Below are 27,768 nucleotides of genomic sequence, written 5' to 3'. Positions count from 1 at the left end.
TAGACAATAGAAGGTACTTCTTCACACAGTGCATAATTAAACTTTTTAATTTATTATTAATTTAACTCCATAGTTGGAGGCAGTAATTGTTTCTGAATACCAGTTGCTGGAAACTACAGGAGAGGAGAGTGCTCTTGTGTTCAGGCATTGCTTGTAGGCTTCACATTAGGGCATCTGGTTAGCCACTATGAAAACAGGATTCTGGACTATGTGTCATTGGCCTGATCCAGCAGAATCATAGAATCACAGAGTTGGAAGGGACCTTGGGGGTCATCTAGTCCAACCCCGTGCCATGCAGGAATCTCTTCTTACATTCTAATCCACTCCCACAATAGGTAGTGATGGACAAAAACCTGGATGGCTTTAAAAGATGAGTAGACAAATTCATGGAGAAGGCTATCAATACTATCAATGGATAATAAATTCATGGAGAAGGCTATCAATGACTATGTTCTACCTCCACTATCAGAAGCAGTATGGGAATCACAAGTAGGAAGAGTGCTGTTGTGCTCAGGTCCTGCTTGCGGGCTTCCCATAATGGGCATCCAGCTGGCTACCATGAGGACAGGATGTTGGACTAGACTGGTCTGATCCAGCAGGGCTCTTACATTCTTATTTGTGATGGCATCAATGTAGGATTTTAGGGTGAATGTCCCCAGCCTCATACAACAGAACAGGACGGCTCCCAGATCCATCAGGGCTGGCTGACCACATATTGAAATCAGCAAAGTAATGCACCTTAGCACCGGAATGGGGAACCTGTCGCTCTCTAGTTATATTTGATCTCCAACTCCCTCCCATCAGTCCCAAGTCAGCATGGCTAAAACTCACCAAAAGACCATTCAATTCAGAATTGGAGACCAAAGTTGGAGATTGCAAAAATTCTCCGTGGCTGAGGTCACTGATTTTTGTCCACTAAGTTCCATGCAAACATACACACATTTGCTACCCCACAAGTAGAAACACACCACCCCTGAGATCACATATGAAGCTGGTTCCCACATCCCAGTCTATAAAGTTTGTGATTTCACAGTTTAAGGCTCTAAGCAAAGCAACAACAAATGAAATGAAATAACTAAATAATAATAATCCAAGAAGGTAGCTCAACAAACAAGTTGCTTGTAATTAAGGCGCCATGCTAATACATTATAAATAAGCCCTCTCTAAAACAGTTAGATATATGGGTCATTCTCCACCTCAGCCCCCCCCCCCAAGGTTTCCCAGTTCCAAGGCCCCAGCCAATCCCTAATTAGAATACATTATCCGTCGGCTTGACACTTCAGTGAAATGTCTAGCCTGCCGCCGAGGTGCAGCTCTGCTCGGCACAGGGTTTATTGATATTCCACTGCATTTCCTTCACCATGCCCCCAGTGGCTCAGTTCTGTTTTATCACACATCAAAAGGGCCGTATGCTCAGGGCGCCCCCCCCCCCTGCACATGGCTCAGAGCCGGAGGTCTGGAACAGCTGCAAGTAGGATGGTATCACAGAAGGGACAAGCTCCAAACAGATGTCAACGATAAAAAAAAGGGGGGGGAGGATAAGAAGACAACAGTGGGGGGGGGAGAGGGGGAAGGATTGTGGCTTGGGAGCCAAGGATGAAGGAACAGCACAGAGTCCATCGAGGCAAGTCAGGCTTTGTGCAAATGCTGGTCGTTCCTGCCCTCCTGACTGCCATTAAAGGCTAATTAGTACCTTCACAAGCTAAGGATTTGTTTCTTTGCGAAGCAATTGGGAGGGAGAGAATGCTTCCCCACGCAGGCAAATAATCCCCAGACGCTTGAATAAACGGAATAAAAGATCCTTCACACTTGGTCCCACATGTCTGTCTGCCTCTCCCATTTGATCTACTTTGAAACAGGGCACCATGCACATACCCCAGTCATTTAAGAGCTCATCCATACAGTGGTTTAATGTGAATGGTAAGCTTCCTGTGCCTCCATTAATTTTTCCGTTGTACACATGGTGTTCTCCTCCAAGTCAGTGTCTTCCCCACACTTTCCCCACCCTCAATCTGGACCCCCCCCCCAACCCAATCCCTCTGCAAAAAAGGAGATAGCATGAGAAAACCATAAGAACAGCTCTGCTGGATCAGGCCAATGGTCCATCCAGTCCATCATCCCGTTCTCACAGTGGCCAACCAGATGCCCCAATAGAAAGTCCACAGGCAAGATATGCACTAATATTGCAACAATGGTGTGTGGCAGAATGAACTTGCATGTTGTTGGGAGCAGGGAACCAGCGGGTGTGTGTGTGTGTGTATATAGGGCAGACCCAAGACATTCCGGTGCTGGAGATGAAGGAAAAAATAGTGCCACTAGTGCCACATCCTACATGCAGAATCAAACCAAATTGTCAGCTGACTCCACTTCAACCTGGCAACAGATTGGTCTCCACCACTACACTTCAGCTAAGCAGGGTAGCTTAGGGAAAGCAGCATGTTGGTGGGCTTCTACCACACACGCATACACCATGCTTTGTTTCTTTGGGGCAGCTACCTCACCTCCAAGTTACTGCATTTGTTCCATTTCACAATTTCTGGGTGACTGAGTTCATCGTTTTGGAAAGTTTGGGATACAATTTCTTTTCTTTTTCTCAAATGAAGGAAAAGAAAAGAATGGTAGAAAAACATGCTTTTTATATATGTAATTGTTTTATACTTTTTATTGTATGGTAAAATCAATTGGAGATGCTTCATGGGAAGAGATTTCTAACTGGAATGTAATTAAGGGTCCTGGGAATTATAGCTCTGTGAAGAGGATCTCCTAACAATTCTCAGCATCCTTTAACAAATTAAAGTTCCCAATATTTTTTTCTGTTAAATTGATATAAGAGTTCTTTGAAATGCATAGTGTGAACATGACCTATTTATTTCCTCACAGCATAGTTTTGAGCAGGCCATAACTACGCTGGTGGACTCGGTAACGTTTTGTGTGAAGGTCTTCAAATGATTCCTCACCAGGGCTTCTTCAATTCCTATAAATTAACTCTGCTACCACACTAAACCAGCACAGCTGTGGCTTCAAGGAACAGCCAGTCAGTGGGGCTGCAAGGACCTTATGCGAACCTCGTAAGGCACAGCAGCCCCAGTTCCCATTCCCACACATAGCTTGCTCTAGAACATAATGCCTGCCATAAGTTTTCTCGGTTTGCTAAGACCACCACCACTCCCTGCGTGATCCCTCAGCACCCTAACTGCATTTGGATTTGCAGAACAAGCCCTACGGGGTCCCGGAAGAGCCATTGATCAATAAAACCGTGTTCCTCCGAGGATACAAGCGACATCTATAAACCTGAGAGTGTCAAAACAACGGCACACAAAATCCGGCATTCCTACCATCGGCAGGATGAAAGCTGGGCAATTAATGCCAGCCGAATGACACCACCAGGAGAAATAAAACAAACAGCTGGTAGTACAGTGGGCTGGTGGCCCACTCCTGGCAATCTATTAACATTTTTTTCCAGGATAATATACTGACTTGTGTTATGAACCACAGCAGCATAAATCTGGCTCAAGAAGCAAGCTGACTGCCTCTGCAAGATGCAAATATTTTGGGGTGGGGTGGGGGGAAGTTTTCTATTCCAGAAAGGCACAAGCTCCAGATGTAGAGTGTTTTCCCTTCAAGGTGGACATTTAAAAAGTGCTATCAAAAAAGTTTTGCACCTATAAGGCACTAATCACCAAGACGATTCCTGTGTGTTTGTGCTACAGCTGTTGTCCAAGGACAGGGGTGGTAGCATGAGCTGAGGTCACAAGCACCACACTAGATATTGAACAGGGCTGAGGCATGGCTGAGCAAGATACCCATGATTGTAGGAACATTTGAAGAGCCCTGCTAGATCAGGCCAAAGGTTATCGAATCCAGCATTCTGTTCTTACACTGGTCAACCAAATGTCCATTATGGGATGCCTGCATTATGGGATGCCTGCCTGAATGCAACAGCAACTCTCCCCACTTCCCAGCAACTGTTATTCAGAGGCAGACTGCCTCTGGTAAGAGACAGCCTTATCCTCCATTAATTTGTCCTCCCTTAAAGCCATTCAAGCTGGTGGCCATCACTACAATAAGTAGAACAAGTCCATTGTTTTTGTTCATAGTTCCTGAAGAAGTATTTTGCCCTGAATTGTGTTGAGCTGCAAGAAAGAGCTTTGCGTCAGTGAGCACTGCAGCCTATTGTCCTTTCAGTTTTGTACCCATGGATTAGAATGTAAAGTTGTAAGCTATAATCACAGCTTCCCAAGCAAACCATGGTTTAGAGGAGTCTATCTCCTTTTGTTTGCCATCTGATCGGCTCATCCATCTCTGAGTGTGGTGGCTTCTAGGAATCTGGATCAATTGTCAATTCAGACATTTGCCAACCCATTTTTTTAATTCTGCTCTGCCAGTGTATCACAAAGCAAACCTCCTTTTATTAATCTTAACATTATGTCAAACCATCATTAAGCTTCCTGAACCATGGTTTGGCATGATGTCTGAATGAAGCCTCAGAGGTCTAATTCCTGTGTGCATTAATACACATTTATGCAAATACAAGAAAACCACACTAGATATTTGGCCCTGTGGGATAAATATCTATCTATTCATCATCAGTGAAGGGGTGGGGTGGGGTGGGGAGAAGGATAAATAAACAGATAAATTACTGAAGCAGCTCAGCTTTAAAGAGCTCTAAGAGAAATCAGGCAGACCCAAATAATTCAAGCGCAAGTCATTTGCAATGCAAAAGTTTAATTCTACTTTGCAAATTCAAAATGAGCAGATAAATTATGGATTAAGGTGCACGGTATTTTGTACGGGCAAACTGACAACCACTTTCCAGTCATTTAGATTTCCCTTCAAATCTCTCACCTCCCTTTTCCTCGAACAATTCAAAAGGACTGATGCAATTTTCTTGTAGTTGATAGAAAGGGAGGGACAGAGTGTGTGTGTGTGTATAAAATGGCACCCTAAAAATGTAATGATTGGCCATTTGAAAACAGAAAGCAGATGATAAGAAAAAGGCTTTTAAAAGTTAATGAGCTAAAAAGAATTAGCTTTCTTATGTCTTTGATGCAGCCTATTACAAAATGGAAACCTGTAAATGAAGTAAAAATAAAAGTCAGTGTGGTGTAGTGGTTAGAGTATCAGATAATGATCAGGGAGACTCAGGGCAAAATTCAACAAAATTCCTGAGCTAGCCCAAGGGTTAGGGGTCAGCCAACAGGATTTCCCCCTTTCTTCCCCCTCACCGTGCACTTTGCCATGCCAAAATCTGCTCAGGAGGGTTGAGGGAACCCTCAGGACAGATTTAGGGGTGTGGGAGGGAGAGAATGTTCTGTTGTGCAAGGATAAGGTTGGTCACTGTGGCTGGTTACTATGAGAACAGGATGCTGGACTAGATGGGCCTTTCATCTGATCTAGCAGGCTCTTCTAATATTCTCTCCCCCCCCCCCTTTATTGTTTTTCAAAGTTTCAACACATACATGTTCTACATATTTTCTTCTATCTATTCCCTTTAGAACCCCGCCCCCCCCCCCGCCCCTTTGGCTTCCTATTTTCCCTTTTTTATGGGGCAGATCGTCAAAGAAATTGCCACCCATTATCATTCTATTCTTTATTCTAGTTAGGCTCTTCTAATATTCTTATCCTTCCAATATTTTTATTCATCCTTCAACTCTCTCTTTCCATCCATTTACAAGAGGCAGTGGTGACCACCAATGTGTGTGGCTTTAAAAGAGGAAAGATTCATGGAAGATAAGGCTATCAATGTCTACTGGTCATGATGGCTAAGTTAATCTCCACAGTCAGTGGGAGTATGTCTGTGAATGCCAGTTGCTGGGAATCACAGGTAGAGACAGCTGCTGTTGTGCTCAAGTCCTGCTTGCAGGCTTCCCATTGAGGCATTTGTTGGCCACTATGAGAACAGGATGCTGGACTAAACGGGCCACTGGCCTCAGCCAGCAGCGCTGATGTTCCTGAAATACCAGGGAATTGCGAGAGACACAAGGATACACCGACTGCCCATCCAGTCAGTAGCCTCTTCCTATTTCCTTTCATGAGGGCTGCTGGGACTCAAGGACAGTCTAAGAGGTCTCAGGTGAGTGGGGTAAGGCTGAGGGAAAGAGGCGCAGCCTCTTATTTTAATTGTTCCAAAATTGGTAGGTATGCTGGTAAACGGCTACTACCTTTTGCAAGGTGATGCCTTCATGTTTTAGATTCTCTTTGTAACAATCACCTCTTAGAGGGACAGAGAGAGGGAAAGTCATGGCAGGAACTAATTATAAACATCCTGATTGGTCTCCCCCCAAATTCTTATTTATTTTCCTTTTCTTGGCACAAATCCCATCTCCTTGATTAACATACCTTTAGTTAAATATGCATTATGGTATTTATAAACATCTTTATTAATTCATACCATGTTACATAAATATACCTTCAAAGATACTGGTGTTGATTTAAATAGGGCTCCTTGAGCAAAGGGAGACAGCAGCCCCTACCAGGAGGCAAAGCAAGGTGGCCATCTCCTGCGGCAGTGGATCTGAAGTGCCTCTAAAAGGTGTGTGTGTCCAGAGACACACAGATCTGACCAGTGAAGCCGGTACAGCTAGGAATGTTCTACCTCCATCGCTGGAGGCAGTATGCCCCTGAAGACCAGTTATTGGGAGTCCGAAGCAGGAAGAGTGCTACCATGATACATCTTGTTGGCCCCTGTGAGAACAGGATGCTGGACTAGATGGGCCTTTGGTCTGATCCAGAAGGCTCTTCTTATGTTTTCCCTCCACTGTCAGAGGAAGTATGCCTCTGAATATCAGTTGCTGGGAATCACAAGAAGTGCCATGCCCGGCCTAGACCTGATGCCAGACATTGAGTCCTTGAAGGAAGGACCAGGCACCCCACAGATCAAGGACCAGATATGGAGGTACCAAGTAGTCTTGCAAGTTTACATTTTTAATTGCACTGATATTTTTATTGTGATTTTTTTTTGTAAATTGCTTTTGAGTTTTCTTTTGTTTTTTACAATCAAGCAGCGCATAAATTTTATGAAATAAATAAATAAATAAATCTGTTTGATGAAGAGAAAGAGCAGGATATGAAATTAAAAATAAATAAATAAACAACACTTTAATGAATGCACAATTTGGCAGGGGGGGGGGGGAGAGATCCATGAAATGGTTGGTTGGTTTGCTTGTTTGCTTCTTAATGTTGCCTGTTTGTAACAGGTTTGCCCACTCAGGACTCTGCCAGTCGCCTGCGGCAGTCAGCAGAACTACATGGCTGTTCCCCCTTTGGTCGTCTTGGTAGCCAGACAATTAACATATGTGTACCTTCAGCTTCCCCATTTATGCTGTTAATCATACTCCAAATTCCCTGCAACGACCTTGGGGAATCAATCCCATCCACAAACTTCCACGTCACCTATCCCACCACACCCCATGAACAATCTCATCCAGCAAGAGCCACACTTACGCTGTGAATACAGTCCTCAATCTGCAAACGTTCCACAATCAGTTCAGCCCACAGAGCATCAGGGATTTTCTAAAAATTTTAAGAAAGAAATACGGTGAGTTTAATATCCACAAAGCAGTTCAAAGAGAATTACTGCACTTTCTGTGTTTGAATACCCCCCTTAAAAAAAAGAAAACAGCTGGAGGGATCAAACCCTCTGCATGAAAATGACACACAAAAGAAAAACAGAAAGCTTCCACCACTCCAGCCAGTGAACAAAACAAATTGTCAGCTAAGCAGTGGAGTTGAAATGTACAGTTGGTGGGGTTAACTGGTTTTCTTAAAAATACTCTTGACTAATTAGGCAACATTTTTATATAAAACGCACACAGATTATTTTAAATTTAAGTATTTTCAAAAACTGCAGGTGGGAAGCCCCATCATAAAAGAGGCAATCTCCCTTGCCTCTAACGCAATAGGGAACACCTACTCTAAAGTGGTACACAATTTTGAGCACTGCCTCGTGGAAGGAGTGTGGCTCAATGGCACAGCATCTGCTTTTTTGGGTGCAGAAGGTCCCGGGTTCAATTCCTGGCATCTCCAGGAAAAGACTCCCTGTCTGAAACACTGGAGAGTTTCTGTCAGTCAGTGTAGACAGTATTGAGCTAGATGGACCAATGGACTAAAGCAGCTTCCTATGTCCATTACAGCTTGGTTTGTTTTTAACTAGAGATGCTGGCAACTCCAGGTCCCAGGGACTGAACTTGAGATCTTCTGCATGCAAAGCACATTTCTATGGCCCTTCCCCAGGTATGGAGTGTGCATTTTCCAGGCCTGGATATCCCCCTGAAGTGAGTTTTTTGAACTGGAGCAGGAGATCTGAGCTGGAAGCTGAAGTCTGTTATATCAGAGTCCTGCTCAGAAGACCAGGCAAGAACAGAAGGCCATGCTCCTTGTACGCCTGCCAAACCAGGCAAATCGCCAATGACAGACAGAGCCAACTAAGGCTACATTCCTACCATACATTTAAAGCACTATGATACTTTAAACAGTCGGCGCTTCCCCCAAAGAATTCTGGGAGCTTCTTTGGGGTGCTGAGGATTGTGAGAAGACCCCTTAATCCTCTCCCAGAGCGACCAATAATTCCTAGAGTTCTCTGGGCAGAGGAATTGCTTGTCAAGCCACTGGGAAATGCAGCTTTAAGAGGGAAAACAAGGGTGACATCCAATATCTCTCTGCACCCTTAACAAACTCCAGCTCCCAGAATTCTTTGAGGGGAAGCTATGATTGTAGAAAGCAACACAAGATGGCTTTAAATGCATGGTGAGAATGTGGCCTAATTCCAGTTTTGCCCCCATCCTCTTTCCTGCTTAGTTCAATAAGGGGAACACAGAGGTTGAGAGGAGGAAGCTGACAGCTTAGGCCCCAACTCCATGACTGGTTTTAAGAAAACAAGTGCCACAATTAAAGGAGGCTATCAACAAATTATTCTTTTTTTATTCAACAGAAAATACATAATAAGAACAAAAACAAAGACAGCCCAGTAATATCCCCTTCCACAACATGTTTTAAAAGGGCATGTCAAAAGGCAGGGGTCAGGAAACTTTTTCAGCAGGGGGCCGGTCCACTGTCCCTCAGACCTTGAGGGGGGCCGGACTATATTTTTTTTGGGGGGGTGAACGAATTCCTATGCCCCACAAATAACCCAGAGATGCATTTTAAATAAAAGCACACTTTCTGCTCATGTAAAAACACCAGGCAGGCCCCACAATTAACCCTGAGATACATTTTAAATAAAAGGACACATTCTGCTCATGTAAAAACAAGCTGATTCCCAGACTGTCCAGGGGTGATTGGGCCGGATCCAGCCCCCGGGCATTAGTTTGCCTATCCATGTCAAAAGGCCTTGTTATAGAGGAAAGTTTTCACCCAGCAGGCACCTAAAGGTGTATAATGAAGGCGTCAGCTGAGCCTCCCTGAGGAGAGCATTCCACTGCAGAAAAGGCCCATACTCATGTTGCCACCTTCCGGACCTTGTTGAAGAGACACACGAAGAAGGGCCTGAGAAGAATGTGTGCAGTGGAGAGCAACCAAGATGATTAACAGTCTGGAAACAAAGCCTTATGAGGAACGGTTGAGGAAGTTGGGTATGTTTAGCCTGGAAAAAGGAGACTGAGCGGAGATATGGTAGCTATTTCAAATACCTAAAAGGCTATCATGTGGATTACGGGGCAAACTTGTTTTCTCCTGTTCTGGAGGGTAGGACCTGAACCAATGGCTTCAAGTTACAAGAAAGGAGATTTCAATGCAACATCAAGAAGAACTTTCTGATGGCAAGAGCTGTTCAACAGTGGAACAGTCTCCCTTGGAAAGTGGTGGACTCTGTTTCATTGGAGGTTGTTAAACAGAGGTTGGATGTCCACCTGTCATGGATGCTTTAGCTGAGATTCCTGCATTGCAGGGGGTTGAACTAGATGACCCTCAGAGTTCCTTCCAACTCTACAATTCTATTATTCTATTATTCTAACGGCAAATTGATGACAGGCAGGCAAGGGAGCAACAAAAATGACCCACTTAGGTCTTTTCTCAAACATCTCCTGAGCTCCATCCCACTCAAAAGCAGGCGCATTCACGCACACACAGGTGAGGGGGAAAGAAGAGCAAAAGGAAATAAAACGTGTTCCTTGCAAGTCTGCGGGTCCCGCAGGGAGATGCGTCAAAGCCTCATGCAGCCTCTCGCGGCTGGAGCTGGGACTGGCAGCTTTGAGGCTGTCATTTTACAAAGGTGCCTCATGCTGCTCTCAGAAACAGCTAGACTCCCACTTCCCTCTTTGATGTGTCATTTCAAGAGAGGCTAGTGGGCTGCCAGGGGGTCCACCTGGCTAAGGCTTGAGGAGCCAATTTAAACTGGAGTCCTCTACGGGTTCCTTTAGCAGCCTTGCAATCTGCAGAGCACCTCTGTTGACCAGAATTTGGGGGGGTGGGAATAGTTAAGGGGGCGTTTAGAGACAATGCAAAGGGGCTGCTGAGCAAAGCCACTCTTTCAAATTGCAAAGACCCAGATCCAGCTTTGGCTTCTAAGTGCTTTTTGTTCTGACTCAAGTTCTGCATACTACCACTGAGCTGCAATCCTCCATCAAAGTCAGGAGCACTGGAAGCGGCCTTATACCACACCAGACTCCTGGTCAAACTCTCCCAATATTGTCAGCACTGACTGGCAGCAGCTCAGTAGGCTTCATTCAAGAGACATTCCCAGCTATACCTGGAGACAACAGGGATTAAACCTGGGACCTTCTGCCTGCAGTGCAGGTGCTCTGCCATTGAGCTACAGCCCTTTCCTGCTATATATCACCTCAGTAACAAAGGAAGTTGTCTTATAGAATGCCAGACCACTGTGGTCTACCTAACTCAGTACTGTCTACACTGACTGGCAGCCACTCTTCAGGGTTTTGGACAGGGCTTCCCCCTAGAAATGCCAGGGATCAAACCTGAAAACTTCTACATGCAAAGAATGTGCTCTGCCACAGAGCCACAGTACTTTGTCCTCAGCAACACAGGGTCTGATACAGGTGCTTGGCACAGACTCAATTTTCCTCCATTTCCCATTTATAGAGCCAGCCCCAGACTTTTTGCCCTGCAAGATGGAAGGCCCCTTCAGTCAGCTCCCGCCATCTCCCCTCCCATATGGTTAGCATCTTTGAGCCCTCTTGCCACTTAAACCTATTTGGCTCCTTCCTCTTCTAACAGTGGCAGGGTGATAAGCAGTGGCCAGGAGCTGGCCCGGCAAAAATCACTCAATGAACTTTCAGCTTAAATATTTGCAGATTCTTCAATGATGGACAAAAGAAGAGTCCTCTCCTACCTGGAGCACCCATCATGATTTAAGTTTATAAAATTATGCATGGCATAGAGAAAGTGTATAGAGAAGAAAATATCTCCCTCTCTCATAACACTAGAACTCGTGGACATCAAATGAAGCTGAAAGTTGGAAGATTCAGGACAGATAAAAGACAGTACTTCCTCATGCAGCGCATAAACTATGGAACTCACTCCCAAAAGAGGCAGGGATGTAGGACTGGTCCACCCATGAGGTCAGAAGGGGCAACTGCTTCAGGCAGCACAATTCCTAGGGGCAGCAGATTCTGATGTCAATTTCCTGCCCTCCCCCCACCCATTGGTCCTGATGTTGATCTTCATTCACCCCACCTTCCCTGGCAAGGAGGGCCTCCCGCCCTATTTTGAGTTTGCCTCAGGTGCCAAAATCTATTGGGCCAGCGCTGCAGTGATGGTCACCAAGTAAATGGCTTTAAAATCGGGTGAGAAAAATCCATGAAGGACAGGACTATTGACGGCTACTAACCAAGATGGCTATACTCTGCCTCCACAGTTGGAGGCAGCAATGCTTCTGAACTGAAAACCACAGGAGGGGAGAGTGCTCTTGTGCTGGAATCCTAATTGCTGGTTTACTACAGGAACACAATGCTGAACTAGATGAGCTCCACTTCCTGAGGACCTCTTTGCCTTCTGCTCCACCAGCCTCAATGGTCCCTATCTACCATGGTTACTCTGGCTCCTGAGGCTAACCTTGCATTTTAAAAAAAAGATAATACACTTGTTTTCTTTTTAACCAAAAACATCTTCCTATGCAAACACCCTGCCAACTCGAAAGAGCATGTAAAGCACTGCACTGATTTCACCACTTCCCTCTCTTTCTTCCCCTCCCCATACAGCCTGATTCCTTGCCAGATCTCCTTGACTTTCATGTCCCACCCCATAATAATCAAGGAAACCCTACAGGGCCCCCTTGAAAGTGCTGCTGATTAGCCTGAAGTATGCTAATAATGAGAGTAATTAAACCAAAGGGGATTTTTGTGCGTGAGGCTGTGTTCCTTTCTATTTTTCTCCCTCCAAATCAATGGTGGGGGTTTTTCTTGCACAACTGAATAAAAATAATCTTTGACAAAGTGAGCAAAGTTTAGGATTTATTTCAGCATTTGTTTTATGAATGCAGTTTTATTCCTAGGGTTTTATTCTGTTCACTGCCATGACATTCACAGTACATAAATGTTTGCAAATGTATATCTATATTTTCAAAAGATGCTCATTTGCTATGTGTTTGGACACCTCTGAAGATATCATAACCAATTATGCATGGTGGTTCCTGAGATCAAAGAGTAGACTTTTGTCTATGTCTGAATACAACTGGATTCCATTTTGAATCAAGATGGCGGACTGAATCTTTCAAAACTGCACTGATTTTAACCTCAGATTCAAAACTGTACTGATTCTTTGCTATCTTAGAATCCCCAGGAAAAATGCTAGGTACACTGCTAGGGAATATATAAAACCAAGTTCACCTCTTTTAAATTAGAGAAAGGAAGGAAGGGGAAAAGACTGGGTCTGTAGCAAGGCTGCTGCTAGTGCAGCAGGGGAGCTGTCTAACTGAAGTGTGAGAAGTGGAGAAAAAGACTAGGAGAGACAGAAGAGGAAGAGTTGCACAAGCAACAGTCAGACTTTATTCCTGGTCCTGCTCTTCCTGGAGCATCTGTAGGACCCTAATCAGTGAACATGGGCTCACCATTCCTCCCCAAGGCCCGAGATCCCAGATGGATGTCATCATGCTGTGTACCTTTTAATCTGTGTACCTTCAATCTAAGGCCTGTAACTTTCAGTTCCAGGAATGATTGCAGAATGTAGAGTGTCAGAAGAGAGAGAGAGAAGAGAGAGAATATAAACAATTAGGGTCTGATCCCTGGACTCTACAACAGGAGTGAGACATCTCAGGCTCTCCAGGCTTCAGAATTCCCCTCAAGCGGCAACCCTCACTGGCCTTGCTTTGCACCCTCCTTGGGTGTTCCTGCTTGGCTGGAATGTATCTTTAAACTCTGATAATGTGGCCTGCTTGTCTGGATGGAGAACACAGAGGGGCATGTGTGAACGTGTGTGTAGAAACTAGCCTATTGTATGAAGGTGAAATTTACATCCCTTGCTCTGCCCACTTATGCCTCTGGCCCTGCCTATCATGTGGCCTTGCCCATGGCTGAAAAGGGTTTCCCATGCCCTATTCCACAGGCTCAAGGCTACTGATTTTGGACTGTGTCTTCCCAGGACCACCCTCCTTGGCACTGACTCTGCAGGAGACCAAACCAGGTGAGGCATCTTTCAGAGGAGAAGATCTTTGGAGTGCTTGTCAGGGTCTGCTCTGTTCACTTCATTTCTAAATATGCTAGGAACTGACAATAGGGTCTTCCTCTAAGAAAAGGGACGCGGGTGGAGCTGTGGGTTAAACCACAGAGCCTAGGACTTGCCGATCAGAAGGTCGGTGGTTTGAATCCCCGCAACAGGGTGAGCTCCCGTTGCTCGGTCCCAGCTCCTGCCAACCTAGCAGTTCGAAAGCACGTCAAAGTGCAAGTAGATAAATAGGTACCGCTCCGGCGGGAAGGCAAAGGGTGTTTCTGTGCGCTGCTCTGGTTTGCCAGAAGTGGCTTAGTCATGCTGGCCACATGACCCGGAAGCTGTACGCCGGCTCCCTCAGCCAATAAAGCGAGATGAGCGCCGCAATCCCAGAGTCGGTCACAACTGGACCTAATGGTCAGGGGTCCCTTTACCTTTACCTAAGAAAAAAGTCCCCACCTGGTTGCAGGATGGTCCAAATAGGTGGGTGGGGCGATAAGTAGGATACTCTCCCTACCCTAACCTCCCCCATTCTTAAAAAAGAAAGTTGTGAATAGGGATGTAAGAAGGCACCAATTTTTGTCCCATCCTGCTTTCATCAGAACCAGTGCTGTTTCCGCTCTGTTTACACTAAAACTCAGGTTATTCATTTGTTTTGGGCCGAAACTAATGTTATTATGTACTGTAATTAATTTCAGTGGAAAGGAAATGTCAAAAATGGTGCACAAAATGGCACAGACTGAAAAAACCAACAATAGTAAATACTGCTCATATTTGCTTGTGTGATTTCTGTTCCTGACCTTGGTCAAGCATGCAAACTGTCATGATTTCTGCTCCCATTTCCAAAAGAATTCTCCAACATCGCAGCTATGGACTGCATTACATTCAGACACACTGTGCTCATGAATTTCTATCCACCTGGAGGAGTTTTTAATACCTTGTTTTTAGTAACAACTATGGCATAGGGTAGATTGTGAATTCAGAAAAGTTCAATATTTATTCTCAGCTGAGGATGGCAAAGCTCCCTTTGCTTTTTCATCCCTAGAATGGAGGGAGCCCACTGCCACAAATTCACAAGTCTGTTCTGAAATCACCACAGATACAAAACAAGGTGCGATAATTGGATCGCTCGTTTGTGTCTGCAGAAAAATAAAACGGCAAATGCCACAACTTATATTTCCCTTCCATGCAGAGATAGCATCGTTACCTCTGCCCACGCACCTGTTTTGTGTCTTGATACTCCTGTACTTTGTATGTGAGGTTTGACCACGCACTGGTTAACAGAGTCTCCGGAGAAATCCGTGCAGTTCCCAGTTGTTTACAAAGCCACATTGCCTGGAGGGAAAAGCAGGTGTTTGGGGTGGGGGAGAGAGAAGGAATAAGAGAGAGCTGTATCTTCCCAAAGGAAATGAAAGTGAATTTGAAGAAAATTTAAAAACAAATAACACCAGCATTTTCACAGTTTTTCCATCGGAGTGTGCAAAATTCGTAACGCTTAAGTGGAAAGTAGAAAAAGAAAGCACCATCTGTAACAGGAGAGGGGGGGACAGCAAATATGTTATCTGTCACTTTTCAAAGGAATATAGTGACCATTTTGAAATTCAGCACAATGGAGATCTGGAACGTTTTCATTTACGATGTCACTTTAAAACCTGTGCTCCTTCTGCCCCCTCCCTCTGGAAGAGCCCAATGCCTGGATTTTCTCAAAGACTGCTAGGGAATAAAAAAATAAGCAGCAAAACCTATACACACACAGGGAATCTTACTTAACCTGTTTCCTTCTGACGAAGGGTAATTAATCAATAAAGAAATTTATTGAAATTAAAATTAATCTGTAAAGAGTTTAAAGGATTCAGCCTTAGGCAGAGTAGGAGAGAGCAATGATTTAGTGCAAGGACAGGCCTGTGTTAATCATACTACTTTATGTTTATGAAGGGCTTGACTTTGCAATCCTATACCTAGACAGATGGGTAGAGGACTGCAGCTTCAAAGTTTTCCAACACTTTCCCATACATTGCACAACCCCGCTGTGAGGTAGAACAGAATAACTGCAAAGATGTGGGCTGAAGAGAATCTGAAAGTATACAGTGGCTTCTTGTCTAAGGCTATTTTTGAGAATCTGGAAGAGACGAAAGGTTTGAACTGGGAGTTTCCTGACTCTTGCGGCCAACTGCCCTATCACAGGCACTCAAGGAACTTTGGAAAGACTGATTTATACCAATGATTACTAAAAATGTCAAGCCATAGGCCAAGATGTCTGCGTTTTCACGGAAACATCACAGGTGGTCTGAAGCACCGTAATAATATAAGGCAAGCCTGTTGGAGAATGCCAGTGGCCCATCTAGTCCAGCATCCTGTTCTCACAGTGGCTGGCCAGTTGCCCCAATGGGAAGCCAGCAAGAAGGACCTGAGCACAGCAACTCTACCCACTTGTGATTCCCAGCAACTGCTGTTCAGAGGCATACTGCCTCCGATAGTGCAGGGTAGAACCTAGCAATCATGGCTTATCCTCCATTTGTATAATTTTAAACCATCCAAGTTGGTGGCTGTCACCCACATCTCATGGGAGTAAATTCCACAATTTACCTATATTGGAGCTTTTTGTCCAGGTCCAGAAAAATGCTACATACTAATATAGACTTTAATAAAGGCAATGAGTCCTACATCTGCTATCCATTAAGAACATTTCCATGCATGCACAAAATCCACTTACAATAGTCGTTTTCCCAGAAGCAGGAGGTCCAAGTATACAGATCTTTGGAACTGTAGATGAAATAAAAAACACATGAAAGTCACAACATTGTAGCTGTTAAGGATCCTTGTAATTTTTCCTGAAGATAACTGCAATATCCATTGCCATTCCAGTTCCTTTTATTAGCATATGTTTAAATGTTGGAAATGCTGGGGTGCACTGTAGGCTTAGTCCCCTTCCTAGACTGTCCTTTTTATGTTGACCTATTGAACTTTATCCAGTGCTAGACTGATACCCAATTCCTTTTCCATCTTCTCCATGCCTCCCTGGTGAGAGGACACCTTTTTGATTCTCTCACCATCCAAGATGCAAGATCATGCATTCCCCACCTTAGATAGAACTCAGACCTTTCCAATCAATCATGCATTTTGTTCAATGAACATAGCTTTCCTCCCACCCAAACTCAAAGAGTCTCAGTGTGGTTATATACATAGAATCATAAAATTAGAAAGGACCCCAAGAGCATCTATTCCAAACCCTGTAATGGAAAAATCACAGCTAAATAATCCCTGACACATTGTCATCCAACTTCTGTTTAAAAACCTCCAGTGAACAAGAGTCCACAACCTTCCCAGGTAGTCCATTTCACTATTGAACAGCTCCTACCATCAGAATTTTTTCCCTAATGTTTAGTTAGAATCTCTTTTCTTTTAATTTTGGTAATCAAGAGTAAAGTAGGCTCCTCCAGCAGGGATTAACTCAAGATGCCAACAATTTACCCCCTTAGCATGAAGACCTCAAGTTTGGACTAGTGGTCAGCTAGTAATTGTGGGGAAGGAATGCTGCTATTTTACATAGGATAGGCAACATTGTGCCCCTCCAGATGCTGCTAGACCTAGTTCCAATCAGCTGCAACCTACGTGACCAATGGCCAGGAACAATGAGAGTTATAGTCCAGTAGTATCTCAAGGTGGTAAACAACAGATCGTATTAAGAAAAGCAAGCTTTGCTCACTGTTCTGAGGAGATAGGCTACAATCTCAAGCAGAGTGGGGAGGACCTAATGGCCCAGGGTAAAAGACAGATTCAGCTGCTATTCCAAAACATATATGGGACCTCCCCACTACTTCAGGAGACCTGCAGCCTAAGGACTACCTGTTGAGTGCACTCGGGTTGCCTGTGTATCCCTGGGTGCTGGTTCTGACTTTTCTGGCTTTCAAAGCCCTGAACACCTGGGACACCTTCTGAGAAATGCACCCGCTTAGAATTTAAGATCCAGATCAAGAGTCCTCAACATGCTCCAAATTCAGGGGGCAGAGATTGGATCAGTCATGTTGCCTGCATTATGGAGTCACTGCCCCCACTTCCAATGCTTTTAAACAGTGACTGATCATGGCTGTTTTGATTACAGTGGGCCCACCACTTCCGCAAGGTTCGGTTTTAGGAGTCCACGCACAGAGGCAGGAACCCCTGGAACTGCCTCCCACCCCTGCAACATGGAGAGCAACTTACTAGGGTCTGGAAAGGTTGTGGGAGAGTCCTGAAAGCTTCCCAGGACGTTTGTGAAACCTTCCCAAAGCCCTGTGCCTCACTTACCTAGCTTTGGGAAGGTGCCACAAGGACCCTGGAATGCTAGTGCCAGAGTCCTCCTGCAAAACCTAGTGGGTGAACAATGCAGGGGAAATTACCGTATTTTTCGCCCTATAGAACGCACCATCCCATAAGGCGCACCTAGTTTTTTGGGGGGGAAATAAAGGGGAAAAATTATTTTCCCCCCCGGCGCGGGGCTGGGGCGGGGGAGGCCCGAGCTTCCCCCGACCCCAGCCCCCAAACAGGCAGCTCTCTGCAAGCCGTGGGAGCCCAGTGCTGGCTCCCGCTGCTTGCGGAGAGGTCCGCGAAGCCTGGACGCGCTGATCTCAGCGCGCGCAGGATTCGGCATGCAGGCAACTCTCCGCAAGCAGCGGGAGCGCTCCCGCTGCTTGTGGAGAGGTCCGCGAAGCCTGGAGAGCGAGAGGGGTCGGTGCGCACCAACCCCTCTCGCTCTCCAGGCTTCAGCGAAAGCTTGCATTCGCCCCATAGGACGCACCCAGATTTCCCCTTCATTTTTGGAGGGGAAAAAGTGCGTCCTATAGGGCGAAAAATACGGTAATAAATGGTGAGCATAGGTGGACCTGGCTCTCCATTTATTTATATATTCCCCACACCAGCCTGACATAAGGTTATGATCATATACGTAAAGCAAGCACAATTTGAGGGCTTGAGGTATTGCTATTTGTCCTGTGCTCTTATTAGTTTTATGTGGTTTTGCTCTTACATGGTTTTTAATCGGGGCACTATTTGCTTAACAAGAGTGTGGGCTATGGATTTATTTATCTTTTAATTAAAGCCATGATTGATTTTTGTTAAAGTTACCTTGCTTGGTGTATTAAGGCATATCATTTCTTTTTTAAAAAAATAAGTCAAAAGATTAATGGCTGCAACTAGTTCCCAAGGTAGAAAAAATAAAAAGGAATATGTAACAGTGTTGTAAGAGGAAGTGGGCCTTCCAAGGCCTCATCCTGGCCAGTCCCGGCTCGACCAACAAAGATCTGGGGTTGAGGGGCAGGGTGTGTGTGCGCTGGGGTGTGTGTGTGTGCAATGCACTCTCTGTGTCAAGAGAACAGACCTACCACACCCCTCCTAGATGTGTGTGACGTCTGAGCAGAACCATGGCAGGTATTTTGCTAGTTTAGAAAGGAGATGGTTTTCATTTCACTTTCCCCTCACGTCTCCTTGACCCAGAGACTAGCTACCTCCTGGGCAGAGCTGGGGAAGATGAGACACGAGGTGCGTTTCCCAGGTTCCTTCTGGAGCAAGATGGCAAAAACTCCCCCCCCCCCTTCAGCCGCTAGAGAGAGGAAAAAACAAGTTACTCCATGTGTGTTTTCACCCTCCTCAGTCCTTTTGTCTCGCTGCTCACTCGCTCTCCCCCTGGACAGCATTAATATCAGATTCCTCCCTGCTCTTTTCTTGTTCATTCCTCGAGTCCATGGTTGTCCGTGGCACAACCTTCTTTTGGTTTCAGAGCAAGATTAAAGGCAAGAGGAGCTGAAGAAGAAGAAAGGGATGGCGCGCCAGCCGCCTTCCCCCTCGGCACATATGTCCCCGCATCTTCTTCGTTACGCGGACGTGTGCGGGGTTTTAATGGGCCCTTCCATCTCGAGCACCGTTGCGGGCTTTTAATGATTAAAATATGGGAGAGAGGAGGCCCAGGTGCTGGGAAACGGCAATCAAGTTGAGGTGGATTACCAGAAAGGATGGTCTAGCGAAAGCAGGGGGAGGTGGACATAAAGGGGAAACAAAGGGTTGAGAGTGTAGGGGGCAGGAAGCCTTGGGGAAGTTCTTGGCTGAGATTAAGGCTGTGTACACACTAGGCCTTTAAAGCACATTTGAAACGCATTCTTTCCCCTCAAAGAATTCTGGGCACTTTAGTATGTTAAGATTTGCTGGGGATTGTAACTCTGCGAAGGGTAAGCTACAGTGCCAAGAAATCTTTGAGGGAAATAACACACTTTAAATATCTAGTGCAGGCACAGGCAAACTCAGGCCTCCAGCTGTTTTGGGACTACAACTCCCATCATTCCTGACCACTGGTCCTGTTAGCTAGGGATGATGGGAGTTGTAGTCCCAAAACATTTGGAGGGCCGAGTTTGCCTATGCCTGATCTAGTGTGTACATGCCCATTTTCAGGAGGTGTGGTATGGGGTGTCAGCGGCCTCTGGATCAGAGCTGCTAGGAATTGCAAGTCAGGAGAATGATCTCTGTGCTCAGACCCTGCCTGTGGGTTTCTCACTGGGGCATCTTGTCTGCCACTCTGAGAACAAGATGCAGAACTAGATGGGCCTTTGGTGTGATCCAGCAGGCTTGTCTAATGTTCTTATGATATTTCACCCCACCTAAACCGATTCTTTGAAAACACAGTTATCTTGGGGTACAACTCAACGGCTGAGTAACTATTGGTATAAGTCAGTCTTTTCAAAGTTCCCTGAGTGCAAGATACAGGGCTTGGTTATGGAAAGACAAAGACCTTTTTTGTTTCCACACCCTTTTAAACTTTACTCTTTTAATATCTCCTTTGATGCTTTGTTTTAATGCAGCCTTCCCCAACCTGGTATATTCGACAAGTATACTGGCAAGGCAGCTATGGCAATGACTCACCTCTCCAAAACAGTATAGGAAAATGTGATACTAACGACCAATGCTGCATCACACTGCTTTATGGAAGTGAGTCGTGGGCAACTTATACCCACCAGAAGCAAAGCCTCAATCCCTTCCATAAGTGCTGCGTCAGGAAGATTTTGGGCATCACATGACAGGACAGAGTCTCAAACGAAGATGTGCTCTCCCAAGCCCACATTCTCAGCATGTTCGCACTCCTGTCTCAGTGACATCTACGTTGGATTGGTCATGTCTACAGAATGGAAGATGGCAGGATCCCCAAGGACGTGCTCTACGGGGAGCTGGCTTCAGGCACCAGGCCTGTCAGCAGACCAACTCTATGCTACAAAGATGTCTGTAAACATGACATGAAGGCTGGCAACATCGCCCCCTCCATTTGGGAATCCCTTGCAGATGACCGCAATGCCTGGAGACAGTAAGGTTGTGTATCCATAGCAGTGACTAAAGGAGGAATGACCACTGGGAGGAGCACAGAAAGAAGAAATGCCATGGTACACCTGCATCAGCACAGCCAGATGCCATCATCTGCCCCAGCTGCAGCAAAACATGTCTCTTCCATTTCGATCTCTACCACCACAGCAGGAGCTGTAACCCTCCAATGGTTTGACTTCACCCTCAAAGGCACATTCTTCCACTGTCTCCTGAGACAAACAGATGCCAACCAAGCAACCAGCCAAAACTATCTATCAATATGACATGTTAAAGTTATGTGCCTGGGTAAGCTTGTTGGAACAAAAAAGGGTTTGGCACCACAGGAAACAATACAGTGAAGGTGTATTGATATTAGGTAATAACATAAATGGGCAGGAAGTTCCAAAGTGTAGGTGCTCTTACACTAAAGGACCAATTTATTGCAAGTGCAGAACAAGCATTATATGGCAGGTATAAAACAGACAGAAAATAACAACCTTAAATACTTTTTTAAAATCCTGCTTGCTTTGGAGATTTTGTTTGCAACTGAATCTTAATTAGATCCACAAGCAAATATATCCTTTGAATCTCACTCTGTTGCCCTCTGTTCCTGAAATCTTTCAGCTTTGTTTAAAATCTGAAATTTGGACACCTGCCATTTTCACGATGCCCTTTGAGGTTGTGATCTGTTGCCCCTTTGCCCCCACCCACACACCCACTGCCATGTTATATACAAGCACTGTGATGGCTAGTCTCCCAGTGCATTTTCTTGGAAGCCTGCTCCATTCTACCCCTCACATCTTTTCCAAAGGTACCTGTGGAGATAATTTCAGTCGAAGATTCCAGCCGGCCAAAATAAAAAATGACAAGCCTCGCTGGATCTTGCTATCCAAAAGGGAGCGATGCTCTCTGATCTTGGCAAGAGAGCCGAGGGAAAGAGAGAAGTGTATTCCCCACCCCACCGTCCACCCCAAAGCTTTGCAACCGCTTTCCAGTATGGAGTTGAGCAGTGGAAAATTTTAAATCATGCATGAACCCCCCAAATTACAAATTCATCTTTACAAAGTTCTTTGACTTGGGAGGTTTAAAGGAAGGGCTCTTACTGGCTCTTGTAAGAGCACCAAGAAAAGGCTATACATTATCAGGAAAAGAATGCTTTAAAAGGCTACATCAAGCTGTTTTTGTCACCTAATTTCTTTCAAAAAAATAATGTGATTAAAACCTGTGTGGCTTTTTTCTCCTCCATCCCCCTTAAAAAAAAATAAAAAATCTTAACACCTTGAAACTCCAGCCTGGTAAGTGAGGAATTATTTATAAACAGAGCCACTGAAATGTGCTGTGGTGCCAACACTAATCAACTTCTTCAACCCGCTTCAAAGCAATATATATATATATATATATATATATATATATATATATATATATATAATATCACGAACCTTTCTATCTACAGATCCTTTTGAGGTTTAAGTAAGGAGCACGATTTAAAATTCACAAGAAAACCCTGAGGTACTGAAGCTTTAATACACAGCTTTTTGGACAAACGTTTGATAGGAGGGGGGAGAAAAAGGAAACGTACCATTATACACACCGTATCACGCTTTAATATTGCCCAGGGCTACTGTAAATGCTCACTTTGTACTAAATCTGCTTTTCCTTCTGCATAGGAGCTGGCAGAAGACGTGCCAATGCAGAAATGTGCCGATTTACTCATCTGCACACCGGTAAAAATCATCTGGGGCTCAGTCCCTAAATGTACCACACGGGTGGCAGAGTGTTTCTAGGGCAACTTTGTAATGGACTGTTTAACCCTTCTGGTCTGCACACTGATCCCTTTATACAGTCAACAGTCCACCATTCAACAGAGAGTTATGCCAGCTGAATCCCACTGATTTTTGTGTACTTAAATCCTTCTTGGACTAGGGCTATGGCATGACCACCACCCCTACCCCCCAAGCAGCAAGATGGAAATTTTAACACAGAAGGCTGTCAAGGATTTGGCTTCCAAAATTTCTGTTATCTAACAAGGTGTGACTTTGCTGAATAAGCAATCCATGTTCAATTATCCAACCACTACCTGATTCGGCTTCTCTGCACTTCATTCATTTTTCTGAGATTAAGATTCAGCTTTGATAATCATCATCATCATCTTTATTTTGTTCACAGCTAATTTACATTCAGATTAGTGCTACAGTTTCTGCTGTTTCTCCTGGGTCCAATTCAAACTCCTAGTATTAATCTTTAAAGTAGCCCTAGAGGTCAGTTTACCTGCAAGTGAGTTCCTATCCAAACTCTAAAATGTACCTTCTGAATGCCGCTGCCAACTGTAGTGAGGTGGATGACTACTAAAGGGGGACGGGGATTGAATGAAGGATGAAATTTGATTTGGATCGCATTTAAAGATGTACTTGCTTAATTCTCACTTTCTGAAAAAACTCAGACATACAACCTTCCAAGTTTACATTTCTCCTAATTTTTACAGTGCAGTTCTCAAGCCCAGTGGCATGCCAAAAAATGTACATGCCCTGGTAAAGTGTGCACAAGAAGCATACATCTGTGGAAGTCATATATGCATTCTGTTAGGGGAAATTGCTTTGCAATCATGTATATATTGGTGGACTTTGCATACAAAAATGTTAATATTAGAAGAAATTTGCACAAAACACAGAAGAATTTCCACAAAGAGTTTTAAAAAAGAACACCACAAACTGATGTGGAACTGTAACTAGCTGAACCTAAAAACAGAAAACTGAGAAACTGAAAGAAGCCACAATTTTCAAATTTGCCCAACCCTACCTGAATGTAGAATACCGTCCCTATAAGGGCTTCCTAACACTAACTGCACTCTTTCCGGCACAAGACCAAGACCCTTTTATTCTCCCAGGCTTTTAAAAAACTTTCACTGTTTCTTAATTATTTCAACCCACCCTAATTTCAGACTAATATATTTTATATTGTTTTAATTCCGTTATAGGGACGCGGGTGGCGCTGTGGGTAAAAGCCTCAGCGCCTAGGGCTTGTCGATCGAAAGGTCGGCGGTTCGAATCCCCGCGGCGGGGTGCGCTCCCGTTGCTCGGTCCCAGCGCCTGCCAACCTAGCAGTTCGAAAGCACCCCCAGGTGCAAGTAGATAAATAGGGACCGCTTTCTAGCGGGAAAGTAAATGGCGTTTCCGTGTGCGGCTCTGGCTCGCCAGCCTCTTGAGTGAGATGGGCGCACAACCCCAGAGTCTGGCAAGACTGGCCCGTAAGGGCAGGGGTACCTTTACCTTTACCTTTTTTAATTCCGTTATAGGTTGCTTACTTTTTAACCATTATATGTTTTTAGCGTTCTGCGATATTTTTTTTAATAAATAAATAAATTGTAAGCCACCTTGAGTCCTGGTTCTGTGGGGAGAAGGCAAAATACTAATAAATAATAATTAGTCGTAATAACTCTTATTGGGCCTACACATAAACTTTGCAAAATCTGAGGCTATGTGCTTCAACACTGCCCCCCCTCTTCCGCATACCCAAAAGGAATTCACCAACATCAAAAACAAACAAACAAACAAACAAAAACTGCCGCACCAAATTCAGGTACCTAGGGGTTCAAATAACCAGAAACCTCAACAAACTACAGTCGTACCTCGGGTTGAATGTGCTTCAGGTTGAGCACTTTCGGGTTGCGTTCCATGGCAACCCGGAAGTAACGGAGCGTGTTACTTCCAGGTTTCGCCGCTCGCGCATGCGCAGATGCTCAAAATGACATCACACGCATGCGCGGAAGCGGCAAAACGCACCTTGCACTTGCACAGAAGCGCAGTCGCATCTTACGTTCTGTTCAGGATGCGAATGGGGCTCCGGAACGGATCCCGTTCGCATCCCGAGGTACGACTGTATACCTCCACAATTACAAGCCCCTGTTCAGGCTGCCTCACACTTTGGAACTCCCTGCTGCCTGACATAACTACTCTTTTTGGTGCCTGCTAAAATATTTTTGTTTAGAGAAGCCTACCCAGACATGTTTATGTATGTTTAACCTGTTTTTTAGTTTATAAGTGATTTTATTTATTATTCTGGTCTACTCAGGTAGACTAGAGTATGGTGATACCCACAGGAGAGGTGTAGCTCGCAGAGTGCAGGGCTGAAGACTCACTCTGACTGGCTGCAGGTCCAGCTAGCCAGAAGGTGGGTGGAGACAGAACTTTGTGACTGGAAAAAGAATAGCAGTTGAGAGTCTGGGTTCCTGGCGTTTCAGCTGGATAGTATAGCCCATGGGTAGGCAAACTAAGGACTGGGGGCCAGATACGGCCCTATTGCCGTATCCGGTCCACGGACGGTCCGGGAATCAGCATGTTTTTACGTGAGTAGAATGTGCCCTTTTATTTAGAATGCATCTCTGGGTTATTTGTGGGGCATAGGAATTCGTTCACCCCCCCCCCAAAAAAAATATATAGTCCACCCCCCCCCCCACAAGGTCTGAGGGACAGTGGACCGGCCCCTGCTGAAAAAGTTTGCTGACCCCTGGTATAGCCTCTGAACTGTGTGCAGTTTGCCCTGAGAATAATATCTACAGCCAGAGCAGGAAGTCTCTGAGCTGGGTGTTAGATTAAAATAAAGTGGCTGGTGTCTTTTAAGAGTATATAGACTAGTGAGAACCAGGAAGCTCAATTTGAGAAAAGAGAAGTGGAGTTGTGAGGAAACACTCTACTTGGGTCTCAAGTTCAGTAAAAAGGGGACAGACCTTCTGAAGAGAGGAGTAATCCCAAACCAGTTAGGAGGGGAGTGTGTGCTGATCCCCTGGGCTAGTATACCAAAAGAGGAGCCTCAGGGGTGAGATTTGTAAAAGGTGGGAGAAACTGACAGAAAATGTCAAGTTTTCAGAACCCTAGTTTTATGACCTAAACTGAAACAGCGCTGCAATTAGTTTAAGGAACCAAAGCATAGCTGTCAACTTTTCCCTTTTCTTGCGAGGAATCCTATGCGGAATAAGGGAATTTCCCTTAAAAAAAGGGAAACGTTGACAGCTATGAACCAAAGTGAAAATAATCTGTGCATTTACCATCTTGTTTAGAAGCCTGTGATATCAATTGATCGATCGATAATAGATAAGATACCAGTAACTGTTTCTTGAAATAATTCTGCCCCCTGACACATCTTCTCTTTTGCCTATTTTGCTGTAAAATAAAATCTTTTACCTTTTTAACTTCCCTAAGTCTCCAGGTGCCATTTTCTTTAAAAAGCAAAAATACCCAGTAGGAAGAGAGGACACGTATCCTATGTTTTAACCTGTTTTTAGTTTATTACTGATTTTATTTTTTTAATATTTAAATAGTTGTTTTTACTAATGGTTTTATTGTTTTGTTATTTGTAAGCTGCTTTGAGGGGGTTTTTTAACAGCAATGTATATATTTAAGAAATAAAAATAAATTTTGATTGGTTCGTATCCACTCAGAGAGGACCCATTGAAATTAACAGACCCAAGTTAGTTATACCCATTCATTTTAATGGGTCTACTCTGAGGAAGACACTGGATACAACCCCATCATCCTTGGGTTTTTCTGAGTGATTGTTCAGCTGGAACTGAAGCTGAATGACATTGAGGAGTTTGACGGCGCCCGCAAGGAACTTGAGAGTCGTAGGAAGCGCGAGGAGGTGGACCTGGTGGGAGCCAGCGATAGTGAGGGTGCGCTGGGACTCTCAACACTGATCATAAGAGCTGGGAGCAGATGATACATGACCAGATTGGCTACAAACCGCAGCCCAAACCAAACAACCATTCATCTGAGTTTGGGAACTTTGAGTTCTAGACATAGGCGCCGACTCCATGGGGCTTGAGGGGGCCCGAGCCCCCTCAAAAATTCGTTTGGGGGGGCTCCGCCCCCCCAATAATCTCCGGCGCCCCTCCAGCAGAGCGCCATCGCCGCCCCTCCCCCAGCCCAAAATGCACAGGGAGGGGCGGGCTGCATGCCTCCTGCCCTCCCTCCCGAGCAAAAGCTCCACCCAATTTCCTTTGGAGCTGATTAATAGGCGCAGCACGCTCTCCCCTATTCGCTCACGAGGAGGCGGCGCCACTTTATTTGCATATTCATGAGCTTATTTATTATTCATGAGCTTTCCCGGGCCCCCCCAATATTTTTTATAAGTCCGCGTCCCTGGTTCTAGAGCCCAAAGGGTGGACAGTGGCAGTGCCTGGTACCTGTGAGCTTCGGAAGAAAGCAGGAATTTGTTTCAAGAGCCCGACAGGCTCTGTTTAGAAATAGCAGAAGTTTTAAATGGAATTCCTCCTTCAAGCAGAGCAAGTCTTGCTTTCCCTACAAAGATGGGATCTCTGCCTTACTTGATGGTTTCTTTTGTGCAACCTTGCTAGGCTGCTGTGCTTAAGGAATATTTGTTTTTAACTTTGCATGCTTCATTGTATAAACATAGATGGACATTCTAGCTACTGTACTTAATAAAAGATTTTTTATTTTTTTAAAAAAAGTTTCTCAAGGCCTGTTGTCGTTTGGAGCTATAAATTACCATCACCTTTGTGTATAGCGTCGTCGCGCCCGTGCCACACTACTTAAAGGAGTACTTTAGAACCAATTATTAATTAAAAGCTTTTCTGCTTTCACACCTCTCTTTACAATCTCTTTTTCTTTTCCTTCCACATCTCTGTTTGAATTTTTCTCTGGGGCGAAAGCTGCCTTGGAAGGAGAGATCATGAAAATTCATAGCTTTCCTGATGACTTTAATAAGGTAATGCTTCTCCCTCTCTTCAGTCAGTACCTTCTTCTGTGATCAAGAAATTTGTTTAAAACACACACACATTTACACACAAAGAAACCAAGATTGCTAGAGATTCCTCCTCTGTTATTCTTTCTTTTTTTC

The 27,768-nt window shown here is 44.8% G+C and overlaps 1 protein-coding gene across 6 annotated transcripts in view; it reads right to left on the bottom strand.

Moving 5' to 3' along the window:
- The window catches only part of AK8 (adenylate kinase 8), a 98,468-nt gene that overhangs the window by 60,820 nt on the left and 9,880 nt on the right, over positions 1–27,768 (bottom strand). For 5 of the 6 annotated variants that reach the window (XM_028716017.2, XM_028716015.2, XM_028716014.2 and 2 more), the window contains 3 exons: positions 16,310–16,359; positions 14,818–14,931; positions 7,444–7,512 (listed from right to left, as the gene is read on the bottom strand). In XM_028716017.2, the coding sequence (XP_028571850.1) occupies positions 7,444–7,512; positions 14,818–14,928 (180 nt within the window). In that variant the 5' untranslated portion in view covers positions 14,929–14,931; positions 16,310–16,359. Of the gene's footprint in view, positions 1–7,443; positions 7,513–9,362; positions 9,386–14,817; positions 14,932–16,309; positions 16,360–27,768 lie in introns of those variants that run through there. The other variant, XM_077922463.1, reaches the window with a different exon arrangement.

The sequence above is a fragment of the Podarcis muralis genome, chromosome Z (genome assembly GCF_964188315.1).
Source record: "Podarcis muralis chromosome Z, rPodMur119.hap1.1, whole genome shotgun sequence".
Lineage (NCBI taxonomy): Eukaryota > Metazoa > Chordata > Lepidosauria > Squamata > Lacertidae > Podarcis > Podarcis muralis.
The sequence above is the reverse complement of the archived record's forward strand: the minus strand, read 5'-3'. Positions and strand labels throughout refer to the sequence as shown.